This window comes from Ranitomeya imitator, chromosome 6, assembly GCF_032444005.1.
Source record: "Ranitomeya imitator isolate aRanImi1 chromosome 6, aRanImi1.pri, whole genome shotgun sequence".
Lineage (NCBI taxonomy): Eukaryota > Metazoa > Chordata > Amphibia > Anura > Dendrobatidae > Ranitomeya > Ranitomeya imitator.
Genome location: NC_091287.1, coordinates 568,900,804 through 568,915,313, shown reverse-complemented (window position 1 = coordinate 568,915,313; position 14,510 = coordinate 568,900,804). Strand labels below are relative to the sequence as shown.

Here is a 14,510-nt window from a genome sequence, read left to right as displayed (position 1 = left end):
ACTGTCTCATGATAATGATGCTGCTAATAATAATATGCATGATATGTGTGACTATCCCCCCTTACCATCTAGTCCACAAGGTGTGGCAGCCACCCCTGCTGCAGACCCTCTTCCTGTCAGTCGGCCCAGTGTGACCCGGCAGGTGCCCCCCAGGAATGCCTGGAGCCGCGGCGCCCCATCCTTCACTTCCAGCGCCAGATATACCGGCCAGACTTTTAAGCGCATTAATGTGGTGCGGTTTAAGTACATAGGTGCCAAGGAGGATCTGCCACAGCGCAGGTATGTGGTGAGAGAGCTGCTATGCGGCCAGATGGGGTTTGTGGCAAATGAGATACTGGCGGTGTCCAATCTTCAGGACAGACAGGGCTATGAGGTCAGCTTCAAGCTGCAGTGTGACCTGGACAGGTTCTGGTCCAATTACCCCAGGTTCAGAGACGCTGAAGGCTGGAATAAGTTTATATTGGTTCCTATCTCCAGGCCGGACACTGTCACTGTAAATATCACCTTCTGGAATGAGGCCGTTCCCCCACAGGACATCGAGGTTTGGCTCCGGAGACACTGTGACCTCGCCTCTGGACTCTCCAAGGTCAGAGATGAGGATGGTATCTGGACAATGGGGTGGAAAGCTGTGGTGAAACTGCGGCAATTTAATAATATTACTGCCCATTTACCCAACTCCTTCTTCATTGGGAGGGAGAAGGGAAGATGTTATTACCCCGGGCAGCCCAGGAAATGCTTCAAATGTGGTGAGAAAGGTCATCTGGCCAACGCCTGTGGTGAAGTGCAGCCTGTGGGGATATCGGCCATGTCGCTGTGGATTGCCGGGATGTTAGATGTAACCTCTGCGGTAAGATGGGCCACCCTCACAGGGACTGTCCAGACGCCTGGCATAATATCTGCAGGGTCTTCCCTGATGAGGCTGTACTGGCAGGGGCAGAGGCTCAGGAGGATGAGGATGTGGTGGCAGGGGCGCATGAGGGGGAGGATTTAATGTCAGGAGAGATGGTGACCAGCCCAGATGCCCACCAGGAGTCCACTCATAAGCAGGGTGCAGAGGGGAACATGGAGGTCACTCCTCAGGTCCAGCGGCCTCAGGTAGCCCCCCCTTCAGCATCACTGTCTGAATCTGATGACTGGAGCGTTAATCACAATAAAAGGAAGAAAAAGAGCACATCCTCCCGTAAACCTGAGGCAGAATATGACACCGGTCAGTGTGCTACTAAGAAGGTTCAGAATTCTGCAGGAGTGATGGTTGTGTCCAACAAGTATGGAGTTTTATCTGAGTCTAATGATGATGATTATGAGACAGAGTTGAGAAAAGTTGATGCAGAGTGTGACAGGGACATAGAGGACCACCCTCCATCAAAGCGGAAGACCTTATCTGTAGACCCTCAGGTAGAGTCTGACATGGACACCGGTGGTGGACAGAACATCCCTGACTCATGATGATGGCAGTTACTGTGCTCCTTCTCTATTGTGTTGTGATGGCGGGGTTCTCATTAACATTAACATCAAGTAATGTTAATAGCATTAAGGCAAGGAGGACGAGACATGTGGTGTATGAACATCTCACACATCTGGACACCGATGTCATTTTCCTGCAGGAGACACGACTGACATCTCGGGGGCTTATGAGAGAGGCTGAGAGGGAATGGCGGTGTGGTCCTTCTTTCTGGTCACTGGCTGTGGAGCCTTACGCCGGAGTCGCTGTCCTGTTTAACACCAATGATGTGACTGTGCATAGGATGACGGAGGTGGTCATGGGAAGATGTTTGGTCCTGGAAGTCACTATTCTCAATGAGAATAACTGTTTAACTCCATATCAGCATGGGTTTATGAGAAATCGCTCCTGTCAAACCAATCTAATCAGTTTTTATGAAGAGGTAAGCTATAGGCTGGACCACGGTGAGTCATTGGACGTGGTATATCTCGATTTTTCCAAAGCGTTTGATACCGTGCCGCACAAGAGGTTGGTACACAAAATGAGAATGCTTGGTCTGGGGGAAAATGTGTGTAAATGGGTTAGTAACTGGCTTAGTGATAGAAAGCAGAGGGTGGTTATAAATGGTATAGTCTCTAACTGGGTCGCTGTGACCAGTGGGGTACCGCAGGGGTCGGTATTGGGACCTGTTCTCTTCAACATATTCATTAATGATCTGGTAGAAGGTTTACACAGTAAAATATCGATATTTGCAGATGATACAAAACTATGTAAAGCAGTTAATACAAGTGAAGATAGTATTCTGCTACAGATGGATCTGGATAAGTTGGAAACTTGGGCTGAAAGGTGGCAGATGAGGTTTAACAATGATAAATGTAAGGTTATACACATGGGAAGAAGGAATCAATGTCACCATTACACACTGAATGGGAAACCACTGGGTAAATCTGACAGGGAGAAGGACTTGGGGATCCTAGTTAATGATAAACTTACCTGGAGCAGCCAGTGCCAGGCAGCAGCTGCCAAGGCAAACAGGATCATGGGGTGCATTAAAAGAGGTCTGGATACACATGATGAGAGCATTATACTGCCTCTGTACAAATCCCTAGTTAGACCGCACATGGAGTACTGTGTCCAGTTTTGGGCACCGGTGCTCAGGAAGGATATAATTGAACTAGAGAGAGTACAAAGGAGGGCAACAAAATTAATAAAGGGGATGGGAGAACTACAATACCCAGATAGATTAGCGAAATTAGGATTATTTAGTCTAGAAAAAAGACGACTGAGGGGCGATCTAATAACCATGTATAAGTATATAAGGGGACAATACAAATATCTCGCTGAGGATCTGTTTATACCAAGGAAGGTGACGGGCACAAGGGGGCATTCTTTGCGTCTGGAGGAGAGAAGGTTTTTCCACCAACATAGAAGAGGATTCTTTACTGTTAGGGCAGTGAGAATCTGGAATTGCTTGCCTGAGGAGGTGGTGATGGCGAACTCAGTCGAGGGGTTCAAGAGAGGCCTGGATGTCTTCCTGGAGCAGAACAATATTGTATCATACAATTATTAGGTTCTGTAGAAGGACGTAGATCTGGGGATTTATTATGATGGAATATAGGCTGAACTGGATGGACAAATGTCTTTTTTCAGCCTTGCTAACTATGTTACTATGTTACTATGTTACTTTTCATGGGAGGCGACTCCGGCTTATTAACATCTATGGGCCACAGACAGTGACTGACAGGATCCAGCTGTTTAATAACGTTAAGCCTTACCTCTTCACTTCTCTTCCGGTGGTGATGGCAGGGGACTTTAATGCCATACTGACATCGGGTGACAGTTCCTCGGGCAGGACAGTGACCAGGGACGGGAAGGTCCTACATAACATTATAATGCAGGCTGGACTGACTGACGTTTTCGCACAGGGAGGTCGACAGCCAAAATTCACATATTCATGTTCCAACAGGAGCAGTAGGATAGATTTTGCTTTTGTGAGTCCTACTGAGGCTGTTGACACCCTGAGTGAGAAGGTCGTCCCTTACTCTGATCACCTCGCCTTGTGCTTCTGTCTGGGGACCTCTAACCGTCCGGAGATCGGTAGAGGGTTGTGGAAGCTCAATTCCAGTCTCCTGGATGATGCTTATGTTCAGAGTCGTGTCTACTCCCTTATCCAGCTTCATCTAGATAGGGTTGACTTCTATGACAACATGACCGACCGGTGGGAGGACGTCAAGGAGGATATCAGATCCCTCTTAAAGAGACTGTCAGTTAATAAAGGGAGGAATAAGTACAGCCAGTACCTAAAGCTGCGTAAAGAATTGGAGTCACTATATTTGGCGGGCGGGGATGACAAAGTGAAGATCGACCGACTGAAATCTGAGATAAGGCAGTATCAGTATAGTAGGTATACCTCCCTGGTTCTTGAACGGGATTATGGGTCCTTAGGGGTCCCTGATCCCTTTGAGAATTGCAGGGAGAGGGTAGTAAAAAAAATGGTCACGGGTCTCACTGACTTCCAGGGTGTATTGCAGGATTCACGGGAGGGTATCCTGGAGGTGGTGAGATCTTACTATGCTGACTTGTTTCAGAGGAAGGTTTTGGATAAAGATAAGATGGCTCAATTCTTGGAGGCAACTCCTGCGCCTGATACTAATGATCTGGACTTTTCTCCTTTGACAGCAGAGTTAACGGTGGAGGAAGTTAAGGAGGCTATTGATAAATTACATCTGAAGAAGGCACCAGGTCCAGATGGCATAACAGCAGAATTTTATAGGAAATTCAGAGACCTCCTGGCTCCAATACTCGTGGATGTGTATAGAAGTTGTCTAGAAAATCACCTGATGCCTCCATCCATGAGAGTGTCCTCGTTGATTCTGCTGTCTAAAGGTAAAGAGCCGAGCGACATCAAGAACTGGAGGCCGATTGCCCTCTTGAATGTGGACAGGAAGATTCTAGCAAAGATCCTGTTTTCTAGATTAGTCTGTTTGTCCCCAGCACTGTTGGCAGGCTCTCAGTTTGGCACAGTAAAAGGGCGGAACATCTCTGGAGCAGTCATCTCGATACGGGAGATGTTTGAGAGATGTAAAGCCCTGCGGTGTGGGAAATATATTGTTAGTCTGGACCAGGCTAAAGCTTTGACAGGGTTGATCATGACTATCTGTGGGCCACTTTGTCAAAGTACGGTATTCCGGGACAATTTGTGGATTGGCTGAAGACATTGTACAGAGAGGCGGTGAGCTTTCCTCTGATTAATGGTTGGCAGGGTGACAGTTTTGGAGTTGGGGCAGGGGTGAGACAGGGTTGCCCACTGAGTCCGCTCCTGTATGTTTTTGCCCTAGACCCGTTTCTGAGGTCACTGCAGGAGTGTGATTTTCAGGGGGTGCCGGTCCCCCATTGCCTGCCTCTGAATGTTGTTGCCTATGCGGATGATGTGACGTTGGTGATCTCTAATCCTCGAGAGGTGCAGATGTTATCTGCGTCTATCAGAAGTTACTCAGAGGCCTCCGGGTCTTTGGTCAACCTTGAGAAGAGTCAAGCTCTGTGGACATTAGATACTGATCCCAGCTTTGATCTGCGGCAGTTTGCTAAAGCCTCCACCCATATTAAGATCCTAGGGGTTAAATTTGGGAGGGATGATAATGCCACCCTAAATTGGGAGGAGAAATTGGAAGCCGGAAATGCAAAGGTTCAGCGATGGAAGAACTGGAGGCTGACCTACAGAGAAAGGGTCGCAATGTTGAAGACTTACCTGGTCCCTGTTTTCTTGTATGTCTCTGTCATTTTCCCTTTGCCAGAATCTTTCTCGGCGAGGCTCTTCAGCCTGTTCTTCCAGTTCTTGTGGGGGAATAGGTTGAACCTAATAAAGAGGGGAGTAACGTACCTACGGCGGAGAGAGGGTGGGCTGGATATGTTGAATCCAAGGGTTTTCTTTAACTCCTTGTTTCTAAAGGTAAATTTTGGGAACATGGACTCAAACAGTAGCTCTCTGTGGGTAAATAGTATCAGGTACTGGATATTGCCTTTTGCAGAACCTTGGGTGCGAGGCGGCAGTCTCAAGAGGAGGAGATGGACAGGTGACCACCTCCCCCAGTATCTGGACTATGGTCTGAAGTGTGTTAGGAGGTGGGGACTGGAGAAGTCTTACATTGAGAGCAGTACGAGAAGAGACCTGTATGCTCATGTATGTAGGACTTTCTTCTACTCTCCACTGGCCCTGAGAGATTGTGTCACCACCACCCTGCAGGAAAGCCTTAGGTTCCTAAACGGGAAAAGACTTCCTCCTAAACTGTTTGATGTCACTTGGCTTTCACTGCATGGTCGTCTCTTTGTCAGGGGGAACCTGACACATCTGAGTGTCTCCGATCGGAATTGTCCCCTTGGTTGTCAGCAGGAGGAGACTATGGAGCATTTTATATGTGATTGCTGGGGAGGGAGGAAGATCTGGGAGGAAGTGTCTGATAATCTAAGAATCCCCAGACTGCGGACTCTAAAGTATTCTGACATAATCTATGGTGTCCCCTCCACTGTTAGTAACATCGACAGAGAGACGATGTACATTATAATAAGTGTTATCAAGTACTATCATTGGCACATGAGACCCCGGGTGTCACTGCACAATGAGCTGTTCGATCACACCGCTGCGGCTGGTCAGGTAATGTCAGAACTCCGGTGGATAAAATCGCTAGAAGTTGGAAGGAGTCCGAGAAATATTAAGTTATGGAGGAATGTAAAATTAAGTTAGAAAATATGATATGACTTCTTTTTTTTTTTTTGTTTAATTTTCTTCTACCTCCAGGTGTGGACACTTTAATTTATGTATCAATATGATCTGATTATTTAGTACTTGTGTATATATGACCAAAGTGAATTGTGTTTTGTAATTCTTGTAATTCTGGGTGATTTTTGTTTTTATTATAATTGTATTTATGTTTGGTTTTTATAATAAAAATTGCCCCCTATGTACAGGAATATAACTACTATAATACTGTCCCTATGTACAAGAATATAACTATTATAATACTGCCCCTATGTACAAGAATATAACTACTATAATACTGCCCCTATGTACAAGAATATAACTACTATAATACTGCCCCTATGTACAAGAATATAACTACTATAATACTGCTCCTATATACAAGAATATAACTACTATAAAACTGCTCCTATATACAACAATATAACTACTATAATACTGCCCCTATGTACAAGAATATAACCACTATAATACTGCTCCTATGTACAAGAATATAACTACTATAAAACTGCTTCTATGTACAAGAATATAACTACTATAATACCGCTCCTATGTACAAGAATATAACTACTATAATACTGCCCCTATGTACAAGAATATAACTACTATAATACTGCCCCCTATGTACAGGAATATAACTACTATAATTCTGCCCCTATGTACAAGAATATAACTACTATAATACTGCCCCCTATGTACAGGAATATAACTACTCTAATACTGCTCCCTATGTACAAGAATATAACTACTATAATACTGCCCCATGTACAAGAATATAACTACTATAATACTGCCCCTATGTACAAGAATATAACTACTATAATACTGCTTCTATGTACAAGAATATAACTACTATAATACTGCTCCTATGTACAAGAATATAACTACTATAATACTGCTCCTATGTACAAGAATATAACTACTATAATACTGCCCCCTATGTACAGGAATATAACTACTATAATTCTGCCCCTATGTACAAGAACATAACTACTATAATACTGCCCCTATGTACAAGAATATAACTACTATAATACTGCCCCTATGTACAAGAATATAACTACTATAATACTCCTATGTACAAGAATATAACTACTATAATACTGCTCCTATGTACAAGAATATAATTACTATAATACTGCCCCTATGTACAAGAATATAACTACTATAATACTGCCCCTATGTACAAGAATATAACTACTATAATACTGCCCCCTATGTACAGGAATATAACTACTATAATTCTGCCCCTATGTACAAGAACATAACTACTATAATACTGCCCCTATGTACAAGAATATAACTACTATAATACTGCTCCTATGTACAAGAATATAACTACTATAATACTGCCCCCTATGTACAGGAATATAACTACTATAATTCTGCCCCTATGTACAAGAATATAACTACTATAATACTGCCCCTATGTACAAGAATATAACTACTATAATACTGCTCCTATGTACAAGAATATAATTACTATAATACTGCCCCTATGTACAAGAATATAACTACTATAATACTGCCCCTATGTACAAGAATATAACTACAATAATACTGCTCCTATGTACAAGAATATAACTACCATAATACTGCTCCTATGTACAAGAATATAATTACTATAATACTGCTCCTATGTACACGTATATAACTGATATAATACTGACCTTGGTTTTCCTTCTTCCTCAGTTGCGGTGCTTTTCGTGTCCTCGGAGCTTACAGTTCCGGTGTTGGGTGGTGAGCGCCTCTTCCCCAGTTGTGTGTCGGCTTTTTTCCATCCTGTCTGCTGGGATATAGCGGTTGTATGCAGCGCGGCCGGAGGTGAATCATCAGATATCTGTCCTTGCTGCAGCCTGGATGTGGATTCTCCTGGAATATAATCTGGAATGTTAATAAGGAGTGAAGCAAGTGGTGAAGTGTCGGCAGTGATCCTGATCGTTACCTCGGCCTCCTTGTTTTTACTCTTCGCCAATACTGGGAAAATGGAGCAGAAAAACTATTTATACAGATCACATGGCTCTGTGGATCATCTGTGATGAGGTTCTGACCGGAGTAGCACCTTACAGGAGGTATGTGGCATCAAGAGCCTCGTGTGAGACATGCATGACTGCAGCATCCAAGGTTAGAGAGCGCAGCTCTGGAGTATAATTCAGGGTGTAACTCAGGATCAGTAATGTAATGGATGTAAATAGTGACTGCACCAGCAGAATAGTGAGTGCAGCTCTGGAGTATAATACAGGATGTAACTCAGGATCAGTAATGTAATGTATGTACACAGTGACTGCACCAGCAGAATAGTGAGTGCAGCTCTGGAGTATAATACAGGATGTAACTCAGGATCAGTAATGTAATGGATGTAAATAGTGACTGCATCAGCAGAATAGTGAGTGCAGCTCTGGAGTATAATACAGGATGTAACTCAGGATCAGTAATGTAATGTATGTACACAGTGACTGCACCAGCAGAATAGTGAGCACAGCTCTGGGGTATAATACAGGAGGTAACTCAGGATCAGTAATGTAATGTATGTACACAGTGACTGCACCAGCAGAATATTGAGTGCAGCTCTGGGGTATAATACAGGAGGTAACTCAGGATCAGTAATGTAATGTATGTACACAGTGACTGCACCAGCAGAATAGTGAGTGCAGCTCTGGGGTATAATACAGGATGTAACTCAGGATCAGTAATGTAATGGATGTAAATAGTGACTGCACCAGCAGAATAGTGAGTGCAGCTCTGGAGTATAATACAGGATGTAACTCAGGATCAGTAATGTAATGTATGTACACAGTGACTGCACCAGCAGAATAGTGAGTGCAGCTCTGGAGTATAATACAGGATGTAACTCAGGATCAGTAATGTAATGTATGTACACAGTGACTGCACCAGCAGAATAGTGAGTGCAGCTCTGGAGTATAATACAGGATGTAACTCAGGATCAGTAATGTAATGGATGTAAATAGTGACTGCATCAGCAGAATAGTGAGTGCAGCTCTGGAGTATAATACAGGATGTAACTCAGGATCAGTAATGTAATGTATGTACACAGTGACTGCACCAGCAGAATAGTGAGCACAGCTCTGGGGTATAATACAGTAGGTAACTCAGGATCAGTAATGTAATGTATGTACACAGTGACTGCACCAGCAGAATATTGAGTGCAGCTCTGGGGTATAATACAGGAGGTAACTCAGGATCAGTAATGTAATGTATGTACACAGTGACTGCACCAGCAGAATAGTGAGTGCAGCTCTGGGGTATAATACAGGATGTAACTCAGGATCAGTAATGTAATGGATGTAAATAGTGACTGCACCAGCAGAATAGTGAGTGCAGCTCTGGAGTATAATACAGGATGTAACTCAGGATCAGTAATGTAATGTATGTACACAGTGACTGCACCAGCAGAATAGTGAGTGCAGCTCTGGGGTATAATACAGGAGGTAACTCAGGATCAGTAATGTATGTACACAGTGACTGCACCAGCAGAATAGTGAGTGCAGCTCTGGAGTATAATACAGGAGATAACTCGGGATCAGTAATGTAATGTATGTACACAGTGACTGCACCAGCAGAATAGTGAGTGCAGCTCTGGGGTACAATACAGGATGTAACTCAGGATCAGTAATGTAATGTATGTACACAGTGACTGCACCAGTAGAATAGTGAGTGCCGCTCTGGGGTATAATACAGGAGGTAACTCAGGATCAGTAATGTAATGTATGTACACAGCGAATGCACCAGCAGAATAGTGAGTGCAGCTCTGGAGTATAATACAGGATGTAACTCAGGATCAGTAATGTAATGTATGCACACAGTGACTGCACCAGCAGAATAGTGAGTGCAGCTCTGGGGTACAATACAGGATGTAACTCAGGATCAGTAATGTAATGTATGTACACAGTGACTGCACCAGCAGAATAGTGAGTGCAGCTCTGGGGTATATGTTATGAACAGGTAATTCAGAACCACAATGGACATAGAAGTTCAGAGCACACAAAGTGACCTGACAAATACCAAAAACAAGGACGAGCTCTGAGACGTGGGAACTCTGCTGACCGCAATCCCTAATCCTAACACACCACACTAGAGGCAGCCGTGGATTGCGCCTAACTCTGCCTATGCAACTCGGCACAGCCTGAGAAACTAACTAGCCCTGAAGAAAGAAAAATAAGCCTACCTTGCCTCAGAGAAATTCCCCAAAGGAAAAGGCAGCCCCCCACATATAATGACTGTGAGTAAGATGAAAATACAAACACAGAGATGAAATAGATTTAGCAAAGTGAGGCCCGACTTACTGAATAGACCGAGGATAGGAAAGATAGCTTTGCGGTCAACACAAAAACCTACAAACAACCACGCAGAGGGGCAAAAAGACCCTCCGCACCGACTAACTCCTCTGCGTCTCGGAGCTTCCAGCAAGCAAGAAAAACCAATAAAGCAAGCTGGACAGAAAAAATAGCAAACAAAAATAACACAAGCAAAACTTAGCTTATGCAGGATAGACAGGCCACAGGAACGGTCCAGGAGGAAGCAAGACCAATACTAGAACATTGACTGGAGGCCAGGATCAAAGCACCAGGTGGAGTTAAATAGAGCAGCACCTAACGACTTAACCTCATCACCTGAGGAAGGAAACTCAGAAGCCGCAGTACCACTCTCATCCACAGGAGGGAGCTTGGCCACAGAATTCACAACAGGTATAATACAGGAGGTAACTCAGGATCAGTAATGTAATGTATGTACACAGTGACTGCACCAGCAGAATAGTGAGTGCAGCTCTGGGGTATAATACAGGATGTAACTCAAGATCAGTAATGCAATGTATGTACACAGTGACTGTGTCAGGAATCCCCTGACCGCTGCCACCAATTCGTCACGATTCACACCGTGACCGTCACCCCTACGTCACGGGTCGGGGTGACTTTAGGCCAACAGACAGCTATCACATGTGCAGGGGGGCTTATCTTAGTTATCCCTCCACTGCTCCAATGTGATGAAAACACACACAAGGCTATTGACCTCTTAGTTTACAGCAGGGGTTTATTTTAGGTATCCCACTGCTTTTCAATATACCACGAACTGCAGGGATTTATGTATATCCCGCTTACAGTTCCGCTTAAAACTTGCAGCTCTCTGGCGCCCCCCTTACTCTCAGGTCAGATTAGGTACTGCACCCTGGGTAATTAGTCGCCAGACAGGCTGCCTGCTATGTACTGGCTATTGGGCACGCTGCAGCAACGAGATAAACTACTCCCACTTAGGCAGGATCAATAATTATCAACGCCACAGTCGCTACAACGCCTCTCAACTTCCCAGTACAGAATGTATGCTGCCACCAGCTTCGATTAAATGGGTCCGAAGCTAACCCAACACAGTAGCGTATTTTCCTTCAGAAGACTTAGGTTACGGTTTTTTTAGAGCATGGAGAAAGAACTGGCATGAAATAATATACCCCACAAAATTTAGGCAGTGCTTTATCAAAATATTCTACAAAAAGGTTACAAATGAGACAACTGCAAATATGTACAATGGTAATTATGAAATAAACAGGGATTAAATGAGAAAAGGTAACACTCACATGTTCAAAGCATGGCAGGCAACCATACGTCCCAGCTCATTGGACGTGCGCAGGGCTTTCCAGAAGAAGAAGCAAGCAAGCAAGAAGACTGAGCTGGGGATCTTGGCAGACAGTTATAGCTTCAGCCTGTGACATCACAGAAAGGCTGGCTTATCCAGACCCTCCTCTCTCTACATTCTGAGTATTTCCAATCTTAAATTTATCTACTTTCTATAACTTCGCTACAAAACATGTCATAGTCATAACACACCCATCATTCATCTCGGATTAATGTGAGCATTCTAATGAGATCAAATATGTCCTATCTGGGATACATATTTACAGAGAAATCCCTACTTCTTTACCAGATGGAGTTAGAAGCCCGTGTTTCGAGGGATGGGTAGGTCCACCGAGTGCGAGTAAGAATATATATTTTCGTGTTCGTAACGTGAAAGGTTTGCATAATATCTTACAAAAACAAAACAAAGAACTTTCATGGATCCTAGAAGTTTTTAGTTCACTTATAGCTGGACAAGAGCTTACACGGCAGGAAATGCCGGTCGTAAATGCCTTGGCTCTCCTAAAACCCCCACACTCTCTGAGAAGGAAAGCTAAAGTCTGAAGTATTGGGAAGGGGGGTTTTGAGCCCAGGGTCTGCCATGTGTTTTTGGAACCATGGTCAGAAGTGCCAAAAATCCCTCAGCTATGGTGCTAACAGGCAGAGAAACTACTACTTATTTTATACAGTTTCCTCACAGACTGCACCAGCAGAATAGTGAGCGCAGCTCTGGAGTATAATACAGGATGTAACTCAGGATCAGTAATGTAATGTATGTACACAGTGACTGCACCAGCAGAATAGTGAGTGCAGCTCTGGAGTATAAGACAGGAGGTAACTCAGGATCAGTAATGTAATGTATGTAACATAGTAACATAGTAAGTAAGGCCGAAAAAAGACATTTGTCCATCCAGTTCAGCCTATATTCCATCATAATAAATCCCCAGATCTACGTCCTTCTACAGAACCTAATAATTGTATGATACAATATTGTTCAGCTCCAGGAAGACATCCAGGCCTCTCTTGAACCCCTCGACTGAGTTCGCCATCACCACCTCCACACAGTTATGTAATGTATGTACACAGTGACTGCACCAGCAGAATAGTGAGTGCAGCTCTGGGGTATAATACAGGATGTAACTCAGGATCAGTAATGTAATGTATGTACACAGTGACTGCACCAGCAGAATAGTGAGTGCAGCTCTGGAGTATAATACAGGATGTAACTCAGGATCAGTAATGTAATGTATGAACACAGTGACTGCACCAGCAGAATAGTGAGTGCAGCTCGGGGGTATAATACTCTATAATACTTATTCTCTGATCTTTGCCAGTTGTGTCCTTCTGGCAGGGAGCGATTATCGTGGTGTTTTGGAGGACGCTCCCGCGCGGTGTGACCCGGGCTCCGTCAGAAAGCCTTTTCGGCATACAATGATGAATATATAAGCTCCTTCGCTGAGAGCAGCAGAGATCTTCTCCTCTTGCAGGTGGTCAGTAGATGTTGCTGGAGGTGCAGGTGATCACACTCTGTGGCAGGATTGGAGGAGCGCTAAGTAGTGACATCTTTCCACCTCCTGGGGATGAGGTGGAGCGGAGTAGCGTGCCGAAGACCACCGCCATCCGCTGCAGTCGATAGTTGCCCGCTGTGCCGGTAGCCAATGTGGCCGCGTGAGATTGCGGGATGTGCAGGAGGCTGCTGACATTGTGTCGCTGCTCTCGGATTGTCCTCGTCTTGTTGAATGGACGATGTGGTGACATCTGTGCTCGCTGAGCTGTGCCAAGAAAAGCCGGTTCATTGCTGTGCGAGGACTCCATGACCCGCACAATGCTGCGCCGAGCTGCCGCAGAAATGCCCCCTGTACTGCTGCGCCTGTGGGTGCAGGCGGTAAAGTAGATGTTCCCCACATCCGAAGGTCACATCACCCCAAATGTCACTTACGATGTGTGACGTCCTTAGCTCTCATGCACACTCGTGGGACAAGTAGCGACGGGATCCACCCAGGAACGGCCACAAATTGTGCAAGAATAATCCATTTGTGGTACAGCTGCTTCATTCTTTCACTATGTCACCTGGATGGTTTTGAGACATTCAAGTGAACAGTTTCTCATGAGCTCCAGTTTGTGCTGCAGAGCTTCTCTTCCAAATGCATGGAGATAAGAATGTGACACGAAGGTCCAGTCTCTAGTGTGTATAGAAAAAGTCCCACATCTGTGTGATGATAAGTATCTCAGCAGGTGAGGAGATGCCCCGCCACTGCTTATGTGGAGGATACACCCCTGCTTATGTTTAGGGTGCTTTCCCCTCACGTGTGATGATAAGCATCTCTGCAAGTGAGGAGATGCCCCGCCCCTGCTTATGTGGAGGACACACCCCTGCATATGTTTAGGGTGCTTTCCCCTCATGTGCGATGATAAGCATCTCTGCAGGTGAGGAGATGCCCCGCCCCTGCTTATGTGGAGGACACACCCCTGCTTATGTTTAGGGTGCTTTCCTCTCATGTGTGATGGTAAGCATCTCAGCAGGTGAGGAGATGCCCTGCCCCTGCTTATGTGGAGGACACACCCCTGCTTATGTTTAGAGTGTTTCCTCTCATGTGTGATGATAAGCATCTCTGCAGATGAGGAGATGCCCCGTCCCTGCTTATGTGGAGGACACACCCCTGCTTATGTTTAGGGTGCTCTCCCCTCA

General features: G+C 44.9%; 1 protein-coding gene across 4 annotated transcripts in view; it reads left to right on the top strand.

Annotated features, from left to right (window-relative positions):
- The window catches only part of LRRC24 (leucine rich repeat containing 24), a 121,546-nt gene that overhangs the window by 35,221 nt on the left and 71,815 nt on the right, over positions 1-14,510 (top strand). Inside the window, exons 2-4 of one of the 4 annotated variants that reach the window (XM_069732071.1) lie at positions 1,605-1,883; positions 4,121-4,327; positions 7,890-8,269. In XM_069732071.1, the coding sequence (XP_069588172.1) occupies positions 8,214-8,269 (56 nt within the window). In that variant the 5' untranslated portion in view covers positions 1,605-1,883; positions 4,121-4,327; positions 7,890-8,213. The remainder of the gene's footprint in view (positions 1-1,604; positions 1,884-4,120; positions 4,328-7,889; positions 8,270-14,510) is intronic. The other 3 variants (XM_069732070.1, XM_069732072.1, XM_069732073.1) reach the window with 3 other exon arrangements.